We start from the raw sequence: 16,713 nt of genomic DNA on the forward strand, positions 1-16,713 counted from the left end.
CTGAGATGGACAGAGCAGATGGATTAATATGTCCACTGTCAAAATGTCTCCTGGTCCCTATTCTTGCTAGAAGCACCAGATCACATCCCCAAACAGCTGCAACATACCCCTGGACACAGCCAGGAAGATTTTGTAAACTTTCTTCTTTTTTTGATAAATGTGATATCTTGTATTTCAGGACATAAAACAGTCTCTCTTTAAAGCCATCACAGGAGAGGGAGGTGTGTGTTCCCCTCAGTACAGTGGAATCTGGCCGTGAATCAGAGGCTTTAGGAACAAATTTGAATCCTGTCCTATGTCAAGAAGAGGAATATACAATTCAGAGGTTGATGTTTTTCTCTTCTTGTGCCCCATCCCAGGCTGAGTTCTGCCTTCTTTCACGAGGCTTGAGGTCTGTGGAGCCAGGGGCATTGGAAGACTGCCTGGGGTCCTGATTCCTCTGGTTGGGGGCGAGGGGAGGAGGCAAGGTGTGACCAAAGGTCACCGTGGTCTTCTGGTGAGCTTGTAGGGCACACACAGGGGGAAAGCTCGGAGTTCTGGACAGAGTTTCTGAAACTTGTCATTAACAAGGGACAGAGAAAGAGCAGATGAAAAGGAGATGAGGGTAACATCAAAGGAGTTATTTTAACAAGGGAGTGCGTCGTACGGTCGGAATCACCATCTGAGGCTTTCCACACGGCCCATCTGTGTATTATACAACGTGCAGGATTCCTGTTAAATCCTGCACTGGAGGGACTTCCTCTATTAATGTTTTTAATGGGGACTGGGATCTCCAGGAGGGAGGCTTCTGGGAAAGAGGGGGTTTGTAAGAACTTTGTGGACTTTGGGACTGGCCCACGGCGCAGCGCAGGGCTGACCACCCTGTCTTTCTTCCATCTGCCCTCCAGCCCAGCCTTGGTTGCTGTGGGGTCTCATGGTTGAGCATCTGTTCCCGTGACTCCTCTTTCCTTCTGTTTTTCCTCCTTGGAAGGTTCCTTCCCCTCCATTCGGCCCACAGACATGTTTATTGTGAGGGTTTCTGTTGTTCTCTCTGTGATGGTTCTTGGGTCTCTAGCTCTAACTTCGATCTGTTTGCAGGGCTCCAGGCCACATATTGGAGGAGGACATGGCAACCCGCTCCAGTATTTTTGCCTGGGAAATCCCATGGACAGAGGAGCCTGGCGGGCTATTGCCCATGGGGCTGCAAAGAGTTGGACACGACTGAGCAACTAAACAACAAGAACAAGACCACATATAGCAAGGCTTATTAAACCTCCCTATTTCATTGTCTCATGAGACCCTCCACCTCAACAACACTTCCTCCCCCTCTTCTCTTGTGTCACCCAGCTTAGCCAGCTCTGGCACCAGCCACACACCTGGTTGAAGACTCTAGAGATCACCCTTGGTCCCTCTTTCCTTCCCAACTGCAGTTCCCCACTTGCTTAACCCCATCTCTGAAGCATGTTGCCTTCTATCTGCTTCCCTTTGTGTCCATGGCAACCGTCCTAGCCTCTGCGACCCTGATCTCTCACTGGCACCCCTGCATCCAGGTGGCTTAAAAGGCCATCTTCATGAACTTGGGCTACCTCTCAAGTCATCTTTCATCACTTTCTGTCTCTTACTCCACGTTCCAAACATTTTGAACTCCTTTTAGTCCTGCAATGAGATGTGCTCACACTGTCTGTGGCTGTTGCGCAGATAATTCTCTGTGTCTAGAACACACACCTTTCCTCATCACAGCACTCTCTCTCTCTCCTGCTGCTTTGCTCATCTTTTGTCATTTGATTGGTTTATATATTTCTTCCCCGTGAAAAACTTGCAGGTTGGGTTGACCATCGTCTCCTAAATCTCTCCCTTTCTATTACTCATTACACAGGATGAGTGACGTTTGTTTAAGTGTCCACTTTCCCAGCTGAATTACCTCATTAAACACATCAAATGCCTTTAAGAAAATATTTATTTATTTGACTGATCAGGTTGTAGTTGTAGCACGTGGCCTCTTTCATTGCAGCTCATGGACTCTTCTAGTTGTGGTGTGTGGGGTCAGCAGTTGCAGCAAGAGGACTTAGCTCTTCTGCGGTATGTAGGGTCTTAGTTTCCCAAACAGGGATCAAACTCACATCCCCTGCATTGCAAAGCGGATTCTTAACCACTGGACCATCTCAGGGAAGTCCCCATCAAATGTCTTTCACTTCTTATGTAGTTTTGGTTTTGTTCTATCATTTTTAAATCAAAATATAAGTGATTTACAATATTGTGTTAGTTTCAGGTATACGGCAAAGTGATTCAGCCGTGTGTAGTAGTACAGTAGCAGTTCAGAAGTGAATAGGGATATATTCGTGTGTTTAATTTCCCATGATTAATTATAACCATTTAATATTCTTTAGTGAAGATTGGGTCAAGTTTCTGGTTACTGGCACTTGGAGGGAAAGTCTCAGTTTGAGTTCTGGTCCTGGACCTTCCCTTCCTCCTTCCCTCTCTCCTTCTCTTCTTTTCTTTCCTTTTTTGTCTCTCTCTTCTTTATGTTTTTTTTCCTTCATCCTCTCCCTGTGTCCTGAATCACAGGCAGGGTCTCAGCCAGTTCCTAAATTCATACTGTTTGACTTCAGAATGTTTAGGCTTCCTTTTGGCTTCTCATAATTTCTTGTGATCACGGAATTATTGCTTGCTATCTTATTATGAAATATTTTATCTAACTTTGCATCTGTGGATCTCGACCATTCTTTACATCCTCCTGTGATGAAAAGGAGGAGAAGGACACTGATAGATATATTTATGGAGCTCTTGGAGTGTAACAAGTCCTAAATTAAGCACATTACTAAGTAGATTTTCTAATAAAGTAGATTTTCTACTTTAACTGACCCAATGGGCTAGTTAATATTTATTTCTCATCTTATAGATAAGAAAATGAAAGTTTATGGCGTCTTCAACTTCATACCAACCCCAAGAGGCTGTGCCATTATTATCTTATTATTTTAGACCAAAAACGTGAATGCAGTTGACTCATCTACTCGGCCAGGTTTGGTTTCTAGTGAGGGCTTCTTCCTGACTTTCAGATCACTGTCTCCTCACTGTAACCTCATATGGTGGAGATAGAGAGGTTAAATTTTTAGTTGTATTTATTTATTTGGCTGTGTCGGACCTTTTCTTATTTGCAGCATGTGGGGTCTTTAGATGCAGCGTACGAGCTCTTAGTTGGGGTTGTGAGATCTAGTTCCCTGACCAGGGATTGAACCTACATTGGGAGCACAGAGTCTTAGCCACTGGACCACTAGGGATGTCCCTCTCTTCCTTTTCTCACAAGGCAAACAACCCTCTAGGTGAGGACCCGTCTTTATGACCCCACTGAACTTTAATGACTTCCTAAAAGCCCTGTCTTGATATATAGTCACACTGGGACTTAGAGCTTCACAGATACGAATTAGGGGGCGGGGAATGGGTGCGGCTTACCCCATGGTGGTGGTTAGACAATGTTTAGCTTGGCTTTAATGGACATAACTGAAGGCAGGAGGAGAAGGGGACGATGGAGGATGAGATGATTGGATGGTATCACCAACTCGATGGATATGAGTTGAGCAAGATCCAGGAGTTGGTGATGGACAGGGAAGTCTGGCGTGCTGCAGTCCATGGGGTCGCGAGACATCGAATATGACTGAGTGACTGAACTGACAGAATGGACATATGCTATTTATATATTAAGACCTGAAAATGTTTGAGTTGGTAAGACAGCATCTTTTCTAGTACTTTCTAAACACTCCCCTTTCCCCATGAAGAGGGTGGATAGATCACCCATTAGACAATAGGACTGTTGAGCATCTGACAGGTAGGGCCACCTCTCTGTTGCTTATCCAACAGCAGAAAGAATCCATTTTCTTTGGATTTGAAGAAACTTGATCCTTTGTGGGGGATCCTTTTACTATCCTGACAGAGGACTGCCTCAGATTGCTTCCTTGTTCTTCCTCTCTCTGTCCTTAGGTCAGAGTGGCTTCAATATCAAGACTTAGTCATTTTTCTCTTTTCTGCCTGCAGAACATGCCCTCTCCTCTAGAGGCTTCTGGTGACTGGTCCCTTTCTTTTCCAGGAAGCTAAAGAAGCTGTTTCGGAAGCTGAAAGATGAGACAGAATCTGAAGAAGCTGGCTCTGCCCATTCAAAGCACCCAGAGCAGTGGGACTTAGACTATAGCCTGGAACCGTACACTGGACTGACACCAGAGTATATGGAAATGAGTAAGATCCTATGGACTTTCCTTCTGCTGGAGATGGGTTCAGATAAGGGGTCGGGGGTGAGGGGGAGGATTAGGAAAATCCCCAGGGCAGTATCTGCTCCTTCGAAGGTTTCATGGCTACCCGATGTCACCTTCAGGGCCACGTGGAAGCTAAGAAGGAAGGGGCAGAAGGAGCCTTGAGTTGAAGTACCTCATCACCCATTTGATACTCACATGGAGCCCTCTTCTCTTTGCATCTCCTCTCCTCATCTATCTAATGAGAAGCTTTGTCTCTAGGTTCCTTCCCATGGTTTCTATCATGAGAGGCAATTGAGACGTCTGAAATTTAAGAATGCTCTTTCCATTAAGGAAGAGTAAAGTAGTCCCCTGACATCTGGGACAAAGAATATCCATCTTGACAAGGAGAATAGAGGAGAGTCCCTCCCTCTGTTCAGGCAGGGCTCAAAACATGTGAGCTTTTCTCTAAAAGTGGTGAGGATGTTTTGGGTAGGCGGTGAGAGGAGGATTTCTAGTTAGAATCTCTGAGTGCCCTTGGATGAGCCTCGAGAGCGGGAGTGCGTGTAGCACAGGCTGGTAGACACGGTCATCTCAGATGTGGTTGGGGAGCCATGCGCTCTCCATCTTGAGCAGTGTCCCAGCTTGGACCAGCTGCCTTCAAATGCTTGGCCACTTGTGAATAATCCTGATCTCTCACTGGGGTGGATATTTGAGAAGCCTGTTTCCAAGATTTGGAACGAATGAATTAAAAACAGAGGACCAAGAGGGCAGATGTACCATCTAAATATTGACTCAATCTAGAGTGTGTGGAGAAGCATCAGTGAGATCTCACAACAGAATCACTCACTACTTTCTATCAATAGACCCTCATTGTGTTTGCATAATGGTTCCAGCCTCCTTTGGTTAATCCCTCCTCACAGGGGCCACTCCTGCCTCTGTGTATCAGGTACCTCACTTGTTATTTCTAATTGATATTTATCCTGTCTCTTCATAGTGTGTATGTGTGTGTGTGCATGCACACATGCACATGCATGTGTTTTAAGGGTACAGCAGTGGACAAGGTCTAGATTAGATGGCTAACAGCATTCTGTTCTAGCCCTGGGGTCTCTAAAAAGATGTGTTGACTGCTCAGTCGTGTCCAGCTCTTTGTGACCCCATGGACTGCAGCCCACCAGGCTTCTCTGTCCATGGGATTCTCCAGGCTAGAATACCGGAGTGGGTTGCCATTTCCTTCTCCAGGGGATCTTCCCCACCCAAGGATTAAACCTAGGTCTCCTGCATTGCATTCTTTGCCAGATTGAGGCTTCCATTGGGGGAGGGGCTTGCTCCTCACTCCAGAATCCCTATAGCTCTGTCTTTCAACCTCCATCTCCCAACTCAAGTCCCTCCCCTACCACCCAATTATTTGTGTAGGTGTTTACATAACTGTCTGCCTACCTTTCCAGAGCTGGCTATTTCAGAGCTCCCTCTCTTGAGTGATTAAGAGCAGAGAGGCTTGAGTCATACTCCCTGGGTTCAAATACTGGCTCTGTCACCAGTTAACTGGACAGCTTTGGGAAAACGGCTAACCCTAGCCCTAACCCTGGGCCTGACCCCGACCCTGACCCTCACCCTAATTCTGACCCTGACCCTAATGTCACAGGATAGTTGTAGCCATGAAATATTTATAAGGCACCCAGGGGGAGGAATTGTGGTGCTGGAGGCAGACTCCTGAGTGTCCCTTGGACAGCAAGGAGATCAAACCAGTCCATCCTAAAGGAAATCAACCCTGAATATTCATTGGAAAGACTGATACTGAAGCTGAAGCTTCAATACTTTGGCCATCTGATGTGAAGAGCTGACTCACTGGAAAAGACCCTGATACTAGAAAAGGTTGAAGGCAAAAGGAGAAGGGGGCACCAGGGGATGAGATGGTTGGATGGCATCGTCAACTCTATGGACATGAGTTTGAGCAAACTCCGGGAGACGATGAAGGACACAGAAGCCTGGCCTGCTGCAGTCCATGGGGTTGCAGAAAATCAGACACGACTGAGCGACTGAACAACAGCGGAGGGAGGGAGACAAGTCTGGAGACCAGGACAATCTCTCCAACAATCCAGGCTGATACCGATTCAGCCTTGAGTGGGGAGGAAGCCTGGACCACACAGCGGCTTTCCATACTGGGTTCCCCCGAAACTCACTCACAGAACTCTTGAGGCCATTTTGCTAAGCTATCAGTCATTTTAGAGACATGATTATTTTATTATAAGTGAAAGAGCAGTGTTTCTGACTTAGATGTCCTTCATTCCTAGTACCTCTGGGTTATCCTCTTCACCCTTTACGTGACCGTTTGCCCCCAGTATGATCACAGATGAGGTACAGGATAAACTTTACCCAACGATGACTTCATCTAGCTGTGTAGGCTACATGTGGTTGGAGGGTGTTCTGGTGTTCAGTCCTAGGCGTGCTGTGGCTGGTTACATAGCTTAATGCTTTTAAGTCAGCCAGGCCCTATTTCCTCATCTGAGAAGTAACTTTGATGAAAATAGCACCTAGTTTGTAGGATGCTTCTGAAAACTAGGAGATGAATCTGGAGTAGTTAACAATCAGTACTTGGGAAACTCCCCTGGTGGTCCAGTGGCTAAGAATTTGCACTGCCAATGCATGGGGTGTGGGTTCAACTCCTAGTTGAGGAATTAAGATCCTGCATGCCGTGTGGCATGGCCAGGCAAATATAAAACCAAACAGCCCGCCATCTTGATACGCTTTCAATGAATATCAGCCGCCACTGTCAGTGTCGAGAGTCTAGTTTCTTTCTCTTGAATCTAGAAATTGACTAAAAACCATCTGGAGGCCCTGAATGCAGTAAGCCCTGGAGGTTTTTCCCATCCCATCAGCGTAGGATCGGGTATTGATTTAAAGACTGAGAGTACAAGATTCCAAGGCAAATCTAAGAATCACGCTGGAAACCTGAGATATGAGCATTCTTAGATACTTGTCCTTCCAGAGAACACGGAGGCCTTAGGGCTTTGCTTGTCAAGTCTGGCATCTCACATGGACTCTTTTTCCATCATCTGTTGATCTCAAACCCGCAAACTTTTGTTCCTCTAGTCATCCAAAAAATAATCGCTATTGTCTTCCTGACTCAGGAATTCAATTATCCCTCGGTGAAGCCTCCTCTAGTTTCTTAAATGCAGCCCAGGCTTTGGGGCCCTCAGGCTATTCATGTGGGTGATGAGCCACAATTCTTCTTGTCATTGACATTGTCATTACAGGAGACCTCATTTTTCTTAGTAGTGAGCTTACGACCCTGTCAAATCAAAAAGGAGTTGCATGGGTGATTGCATATTTTGGAGTAAGTGCCAGATTCTTATTTTGAAAGACCAAGAGCTGTCAGTCTCCCCTGCTCTCTAGATACACCCACAGAGACATGTAAGAATTACCCAGCTGATGGAAACACATGGGACACATTCTCTCGCCCCACCACCAAGAGACTCGGGCATCCATACCTTGCAGCTGCATCCAAGTTGTCTCATGAAATGGCAGATTGAAACTTGAGGGTGCAGGAGGCACGTGGTTTGGTGTAGACCTTGAATACTCTGTGACTCCTTTCTGACTCTGCCTCATCTCTAGCTGGCGAGAGCACTGTTCAGGATGATCCAGAACTTTATTTTTTTATCCATGGCTCCTTACCTCACTGACTTTGCCTGTTGACTGAAAAAAAAAAAATCCAGGTGGTGTTAGTGGTAAAGAACCCGCCTGCCAATGCAGGAGACAAAAGAGATACGGGTTCAATCCCTGGGTTGGATAGATTCCCTGGAGGAGGGCCTGGCAACCCACTCCAGTATTCTTGCCTGGAGAATCCCATGGACAGAGGAGCCTGGCAGGCTACAGTCGGTGGGGTTGCAAAGAATTGGACATGATCTAAGTGACTGTGCATGCACCTGCAGAAGTTGAGAATTATGTTTTATTTGGCGGACATGCTAAGGACTTAAGCCTAGGAGACAGGCTTTCGGATAGTTGAGAAAGACTATTCCAAAGAGGTAAGGGAGGAGCCAGGATACATAAGTTTTTGCAAAAAAACAAAAAAGGTAGTTATAACATCAAAAGATTACTTAATTAAAGAACAACCAGACATCTCAAATTAATGAATGTAGCACTTTTCTATGTCTGGGAAGGAAAGCTATGACAAACCTAGGCAGTGTATTAAAAAGTAGAGACATCACTTCGCCAACAAAGGTGTGTATAGTCCATGCTATGGTTTTTCCAGTAGTCATGTATGGATGTGAGAGTTGGACCATAAAGATGGCTGAGTGCCGAAGAATTGATGCTTTCAAACTGTGGTGCTGGGGAAGACTCTTGAGAGTTCCTTGGCCTGCAAGGAGATAAAGCCAGTCAATCCTAAAGGAAATTAACCCAGACTATTCATTGGAAGGACTGATACTGAAGCTGAAACTCCAATACTTTGGCCGTCTGATTCGAAGAGCCAACTGATTGGAAAAGACTCTGATACTGGAAAAGACTGAAGGCAGAAGGAGAAGAGGGCAGCAGAGGAGATGGTTAGATAGCATCACCAACTCAATGGACATGAATTTGAGCCAACTCTGGGAGATAGTGGAAGACAAAGGAGCCTGGCTTGCTGCAGTCCATGAGGTGGCAAAGAGTCAGACACAACTCAGCGACTGAACAATAAAAACAAAATGTCTGGGAAGATGCAAGAGTCTGGGGTCACTGAAATCATCTCTTTGATATACACCTTAGCTACCTGGGGCCAGGATCCTGTTTTCTCCATCCTGAATCCCCTCAGGCTGCACAGTCAGGGTGGCTGCAGTGGCAGGTGACTTGATGGCCCTAATATCTTTTGTTGGCTGACTGGCAGGTGAATTTCTTGGTCCGCAGTCTCTACTAAGAATTTTGTATTGCCTTGTAAGTCCTCAACCTTCCCTCTTTGAACAATAGCAGGTACATCCTAATTGCTTTGTTTTCTACTAATTCTTCCCCTTTCCTTTCTCAGCTTTTTAAAAATTTGTTGATTTTATTTGGAAGATAATTACTTTATAATTTGTGATGGTTTTTTGCCATACATCAACATGAATCAGTCAAGGCTTACATGTGTCCCCCTTCTCAGCTTTTAAAATAGCTTTTTAAAAACACAGTGTATGGAGGGAATAACATAGAAACATATACACCACCATATGTAACATAGATAGCCTGTGGCAATTTGCTTCCTGATTCAGGAAACTCAGAAAGTTGTTACAGGCTCTGTAACAACTTAGAGGGATGGAAACGGTGGGAGGTGGGAGGGAGGTCCAAGATGGAGGGGGCGTAGGTAAACCTGCGGCTGATGTTTGGCAGAAATCAACATAATATTGTAGAGCAATCATCCTTCAATTAAAACTAAATTAATTATAAAATATAAATGAAAAAAAACGGGATCCAGAGTATATTACCTTTTCTGCCTAGAATCCTTCAACATTAGTGACTAACTCCCTTTCAGATAAAGTTCAGATGCCCTGGTGCAGCATCCAAGGATATCCACATGTGCTCATCTGGGGGGGTCTAAACCGGCATGTGCTAGCCTCTCTGCCACAGCAGGTTCTTGCTGAGTTGTTCAGGCTCAAATGCATCTCCAAGAGGCATTGCTTGGCTCTCCCATCCTCAGTTCCTCTCTTCTCCTATACCTGCTCTGGCACAGAAGGAAAGGAGAGTGCTCTAAGGGACGGAATACTGAGTCCTCGTCCTCATTGCAACGCTCAGCCCAGCTCCTGGAACACAGGAAGGGCCCTATAAACTACTTCTGGAATGGATGGCCCCCTGACTCCCTTTCCTTCCACAGCAGAGAAGCAGAGGCCTCCCGGCTCTGTATCCTGTGGTATCTGGGCTGGCCTCCCTTTTCATAGTGGAGATTCACACAGGTACACACACACACACTCACATACACACACACACGGGTTTCCCTGGTGACTTAGTAGTAAAGAATTCACCTTCCAATGCAGGAGTCACAGGAGACACAGGTTTGATTCCTGGGTTGGGAAGATCCCCTGGAAGAGGGCATGGCAACCCACTCCAGTATTCCTGCCTGGGTAATTCTAAGGTCAGAGGAGCCTGACCAGCTACAGTGCATGGGGTTGTAAAAAGTCAGATACGACTAAAGCGACTTAGCATGCACGCACTTGAGACCAGGAAGAGACCGCATCCAGGGGAAACACTTCTGAGCCCTTCTGATGGGAGACTTGGTCCTGAGACTGTTCTGGGTTCTCTCACCACTCTCCAGACATCTCTGTGCAGCCACACATGTTCCGTCTCTGCACCTCCCTTCTTGCGGGGCTGGTCTTTGTCTGTAGCATCTCTGGAGGCTGCTCCCTCCATTCGGTTCAGCCTCTTTGCCCCCAAACACGGTGCTTCCCCAAGCTACACCCTCAGCACCACCTCTCACAAAGGCCAGCATCTCCCTGCCACCCTCTGGATTCTTTCTAAGGTCATGTGGGTCTTATCATCCATTGTTCAAAAACCTCCAGGTCTCCCACATCCTGAGCAAGGCTTCAGGGAGGCATCTTTTCACTGTATTTACCCTTAGATTCTTGTTCACACTCTTGGTGCGATCACAGTGAACACCGACCTCTCCCCACCCACAGCCCACACATCACTCTTTTTCTGCCTGACTGCATGTGCTGTCCTTGTCAAGGAATTCCTGTGCCTTCTTGCTCCCACGGCCAGCCAGCACCAGGTCCATGTCGCCTCCTCCTAGAAAGGTCCTTGCCCTCCCACCCACCCTTCTCCCCCCGCACCCACCCTTCTCCCCCCGCACCCACCCTTCTCCCCCTCCACACCAGCACAATATTTTAGTCTCCCTCCCCCATAGTTTCAGACAAGCTGCCTCCTAAGACAGTCGTGGCTGTTGGTAACTAATTTCAGGGCCTTGCATGGGCTCTGAGAACCTTTTGGATAAATCTGCAGAGGGGGAGCTGAATACATTGAGGGTATCATTTATCTGACTTTTCCTGATCCAGGCTGTAACAATCTCACTTCTAGTAGTGCTGGCATCCAATCTCATTTATTACCAGGATGGTAATCCAGCGAGTGGGTTATCAAGAGTGGTGGTTATCCTTCTTTCTCTTCCTCCGCCTCCTCCTCCTATAGTCCCTCCTCCCTCTCCTCTGCGTGGCTGCCTTCTCCCCTCCCCCATCACAGGCCTCTAATGAGCTCCTTTCCAGAGAGCAAGTCAGCAAAGAGGAGAAGGAGTAAAGCGAGCCCATCCACACTGCTCACAGGTAGCAGCGCTGGGAAAGAGCTTGGTGGGAGAGAAGACGCAAGTCTACACGTCAGAACCTTACTGGAGGCACTGGTTTCTGTCTTGGGTTTCCCTGGTGGTTCAGGCGGTAAAGAATCTGGCTTCAATGTGGGAGACAGGGATTTAGTCCCTGGGTCGGGAAGATCCCCTGGAGAAGGGAATGGCAACTTGCTCTAGTACTCTTGCCTGGAGAATTCCATGGATGGAGAAGCCTGGCGGGCTACAGTCCATGGGGTTGCTAAGAGTCAGACACGACTGAGCAACTCACAGCGACTCTATCACAGGACTCACACCACGACCTCTGCTTTCTCTGCACCCTGTCTCAAAGCCCGTTGCTCTTCAGATGGTCGCTGGAGGGTAAGGGAGCAGCAGCTCTCCTTCCCACCTTTCCAGGGGTTTTGAGGGTAAATCTGGCTTCCTACATCCAGCGGGATGACCTTGGACATGTCACAGCATCTTTCTGGGCCCATTTCTTCCTCAATATCAAAGAGATTAGACCAAATGATGAGTTTTCCCTTGCAGAGGTGCAGCCCACTGGCCTGTGGTCCTAATCAGTTGTGTAATGTGTCATCAGTAGTGCCCCACTACTAATATGTTTTTTTAAAACATAAGGTAAACAGGACCAGTATCACCCTCGGCTTCTCATGCTTCTAGATTAGTTCTGAGTGAGAGAGGAGGGCGGTTTCTGCACAAAACCTCGCTACCCCAGTGGAGTGGGTGATGTGCAGAATAGTCTTTCATTGAATGTCATGATGAGAATTAAAACTTTCTAGCCAGGACACCCCCAGGGTACCTTACCTGGGTGAGGTCACCCAGTGGTCCTTTATCTGCACCAGGTAACCCTACCAGGGTCCCTTACCTGGGCCAGGTCACCTCCAGGGTCCCTTACATGGGCTAGATCATCCCCAGGGTCCCTTATCTGGACCAGGTCACCCCAGGGCCCCTTATCTGGACTAGTCATCCCAAGGTCCCTTCCGGTGCTGACATCCTAGTCCATTCATACCAGTTGGACACTACATCTCAAAAGCAAGAGGCCCAGAGAGTGCTCCACGTGGCTTCAGGTCACCTTGAAGACCCATTAGTGAAACTGAGGCTAAAGCCTATCTCTAGACCATCCCACAGAAGAGTCCCATTAGGAACCGTGGCATTTGGTGCAGTGGGGGCAGAGGGCAGGGGGCAGAGTGGGTTTCCCCTTTCCTTCCTGATGGGCTAGACCTCCCCAATCCCAGAAAGACCCTTGACTTGGGCTTTGAACAGAAACAAGAGCTGTGAAACCAAAGCTGCCCACTGCTTCTGGCGCGGCCCAACGCAGTGATCCCTGGCCCCGCTCTCAGCTGTCAGCTTCCTCCCCCAGTGATCCCCGGGACCACCCATGCCGACAGGAAGCATGCTGAGCCCACTCAGGGCCTGCCGGTTGTAATGGCGAGGCAGGTCATCATCCAGGGAGGCTGCCGGGAGAGATGTATTATATTTGTATTTTTTCTAAATGGAGCTGGAGCTGTGGCCCAGCAGGCCTGGGGGAGGGGCCTCGAGGTGAAGGGGAAGCCGGGAGTCTGGGGGCGGCAGGCATGGGATTGGTGGTGGGGATGGGCTGGCTCCAGACAAAGAGAAACCCGAGAGTGAGGGATTAGGCTGCAGAAACCTGTGAGGGGAGCGGCGGGCTTTCCAGGGAATCTCCAATATCAAACCCTTTTCCTGAAGAGCTTACTAGAAAGGACTTCAAGGTAAATTCCCCTTCCCTGGCTCAGAGCTGAGGTTAGAATGCTGGGGCCAGGAGTAGCCATGACATTAATCATCAGAGTCCCCAACCTGTCCCCAACCCCGGCGTGGGCTTCGAAGCTCCTTGGCTGCACACTTCTCCCAGCCCAGTTGTGGGGTTTTCCCCAGGGCCCTGATGAGAGAGGAAATCCTTTCGTTGCTTTCAGAGCAAGGAAATCCTTTCGTTGCTTTCAGAGCAGCGAGCTAAAGTCTCTGCACACTCGCAGCCTTCGACTTCGACAGCATGGAAATTTGGCATTAAAACACAGACTGCAATTTAATCCTCTAAGAGGAGTTTGGGGACACGTTCCAAAAGAACCTCTTGATAAAGTCTCACCATCGTTATATCAAAAAAATTGTTGTTGTTTTGCCGATAAGTCACGTCTGATTCTTTGCAACCCTGTGGGCTGTAGCCAGCCGGGCTCCTCTGTCCATGGAATTGTAAGTGACACAGTTGAAGGGCAATGGCCTAGCTTCATGTTACTCACTAAATTGTGATGTGAGGGTGAGACTTGTGTCTTAGTCACCAGGACCTGATATACAGTAGGTGCTCAATAAATGAAGATGAAGAAGAATAAAGAATGAAAGAGATGATCTTATATTGAGGAAATTGAAGACAAGGTGACAATTGGATTCTACAGATGTCACCATTTTTCATTTGTTTAAATCTTTATTAAATTTGTTACAATATAGTTCCTGTTGTTTATATCCTATTTTTTGGGCCTGTGAGGCATGTGGGATCTTAGCTGCACCCCCTGCATTGGAAGGCGGAGTCTTAACCACTGGACCACTAAGGAAGTTCCCAGACATCACCATTTTTCAAAGCTGTCCAGACACCCTGGCTATATTGATTTAGCTGGAACAGTCTGCCTCTTCCCCTTCCCCCAGGGGCCAAGATTACTTATTTTGAGGTGCTTTTAATTAGGAGATGCATGCATGCATTCTTAGTTGCTCAGTCGTATCCACCCTTTGAACTGTAGGCCCCTAGACATCTCTGTCCATGAGATTTTTCAGGTAAGAATACTGGAGTGGGTTGCCATTTCCTCCTCCAGGGGATATTCCTGACCCAGGGATCAAACCTAGCTCTCTTGTATCTTCTGCACTGCAGGCAGATTCTTTACCGGCTGAGCCATCAGGGAAGCCCATTCTTATCATTGTGCCTGCTAAGTCACTTCAGTCATGTCCGACTCTTTGTGCCCCCATAGACTGTAGCCTATTAGGCTCTTTTGTCCATGGGATTTTCTAGGCAAGAATACTAGAGTAGGTTGCCATTTCATCCTCCAGAGGATCTTTCTGATCCAGGGATCAAATCCTAGTCTTCTACATTGCAGGCAGATTCTTTACCTGCTGAGCTACCAGGGAAGTCCTTAATTAGGGGAATCTTATCCCCTTAAGGGCAGGTCTTGTCCAGCAATACAAGTGATGGACTTATAAAATTATCTGGATAGGCCAGGCAAAAGATAGTCAACTCCTGATATGACTATGCTTCATAACGAATATCCTAGAGTCCCAGTGACTTGCAGATGAGCCAGAGAATAAAGAACAGTGGAGAGAGCTGGCTCCAAGCATCACGGAGTAGTCCACCATGGAAATGATCAAGTAAACGTGGCCACTTATAAAGTGTGGTAGGGAGTGAGGCTTCAGAGAGAGCAATGACTTAGGTGGCACCCAAGATTCTTTCCAACAGTCATATTGTTTGGTCATGGACAGTAGGGACCATACAGGGTAATTCCCGAGTTTCCAAGAGAGACTGATATGGAAAACAACTCCCAAGGCTGCCTTAGCTGTAAGCGATGAAAATTTCCACAATATCTGCCCAACATCAGCACTGAAGCCTGCATATTCTGTCACACAACCCCAAGCATGTGCGCTGCAGTGGCTCCAAGAACCAGGAAATCCCTTTCCCAGAGTCATCCTGTTTATACAAACTGAGTCATCCCACTGGATAATCAGGTACCTGCCATCTTCTCCAAATGCCATTTAAACAGAGTTCGGGCAGCATCCAGGGTCTCATTCCAGTATTTCTGGGAAGGAGGGTGAGTCACAGGTCATGTCTCTCCTTTTCTTTTGAAGCACACATTGCTCTGTGCTCGGAGCCCCTTTCCCCACAACGACTTAAGAGAAAAGGCAAGGGTATATTTGGATACCATGCCTGGAAGGCTCCTGACGTACAGGAGATGCCTAGTCATGCTTGAGAAATGAATGAGGGAGGGAGGGAGTGATGGAAACAGTGTTTTAGGTTAAGATACGGAGAACTTGCTTGTGTTCCCATTTCTCTCCTTGCCATCAGCCAAGCTAAGAGTGCACTTTGTTGCTCAGCCACAGCCCAGTTGTGGGTCCTTAAAGGTTGTGTATTTGTGTCTCTCTCCTTAGTCTGTTCCTTATTTCCTTTTTCCTAAAACTCCATACACTTACATTACATATGTGTTCTTTTCATTGACTTTGCCCTCACCCTCTAAGAAGATGTAAGGACAAAGGGATAAAGCAAATAAAGGTCCTCGGGGATTGGTTGCTTGGGAATTTCTCTTCATCTTGACTATTTTCACTGCTTTTCTACCTCACTGACTGCATCACCCCTGCCTGGATGGGTAGATGGGAAGACAGATGATGGATAAATGGATGGGGGAGTGGAGGAAGGATGCATGGGTAACTGGCCTTCACATCCCACTTTGGAGATGGAAAAAGTAAACAAGATCGAGTTGGCCAAGCCTTTCATTTGTTTACTCAATAAACTTTGGCTGGAAATGCACCAAGTGGTTCTCTGAAAATCAGAAGTGAATTGAAAGAGTTCAGAAACTCAATGCTCTCTAGTTTTAAGAAGCTGATGTAAGATTTTTTTCAGTGCCACAAATGCATGGCAGATGGAGCAATGGCACAGAAAATGTCAAGTTCAGCTGCAGCGTGCCCCCCCTCTCCCGGCCCAGAAGACACCCATATGTGGCAAAGTCACCCTGGGAAGGGAAAGCACCTGTACAGACTGATGGGGGCTCTGGTGTTCATAAAAGTTCATTCTCTGACAAAAAGATTAGAAATCAGGTTGGAGAACCTCCCCAAAAGGAAACCTAAGATGCTTGAGAGTAACCGAGGCGGGGGTGCAGAGGGAAGAATGCTGTAACTTTACGGTTGAATATTTACATTTCTGTGCAGTGAAAGGACCTTGAACTCCATTGGCATCAGAAACTATCTTTGTTTCCCAGCTTCATCAGTTTCTAGGTGTGTGGCCTTGGGAAAATTATTTCACCTCTCTGAGTCTGTTTTCTCACTTGTACAGTGGAGATAATAATACTTAATACCAGAGATTATTTTGTGAACAGGAGAGCAAGCTGCCTGCACATGGTGGGTGTCTAGGAATTGTTGGATGAAGCTCCATGACCTCTGAGGGTCTGGAGTTTTTCTAATAGAAGATAGGAGAAATGGGAAGATTTTTCCAGAAGACTGTAGTCTCCAGGCCTTTAAGCCCCCTGTGGCTGAGAACCAAAATTT

At 47.1% G+C, this 16,713-nt stretch overlaps 1 protein-coding gene across 1 annotated transcript in view; it reads left to right on the forward strand.

The window, feature by feature from the left end:
* The window catches only part of ANO2 (anoctamin 2), a 324,331-nt gene that overhangs the window by 280,134 nt on the left and 27,484 nt on the right, over positions 1-16,713 (forward strand). Inside the window, exon 20 of the mRNA XM_065923366.1 lies at positions 4,061-4,206. Coding sequence (XP_065779438.1) covers positions 4,061-4,206 — 146 coding nt within the window. The remainder of the gene's footprint in view (positions 1-4,060; positions 4,207-16,713) is intronic.

Source organism: Muntiacus reevesi, chromosome 1 (genome assembly GCF_963930625.1).
Source record: "Muntiacus reevesi chromosome 1, mMunRee1.1, whole genome shotgun sequence".
NCBI classification, from domain to species: Eukaryota; Metazoa; Chordata; class Mammalia; order Artiodactyla; family Cervidae; genus Muntiacus; species Muntiacus reevesi.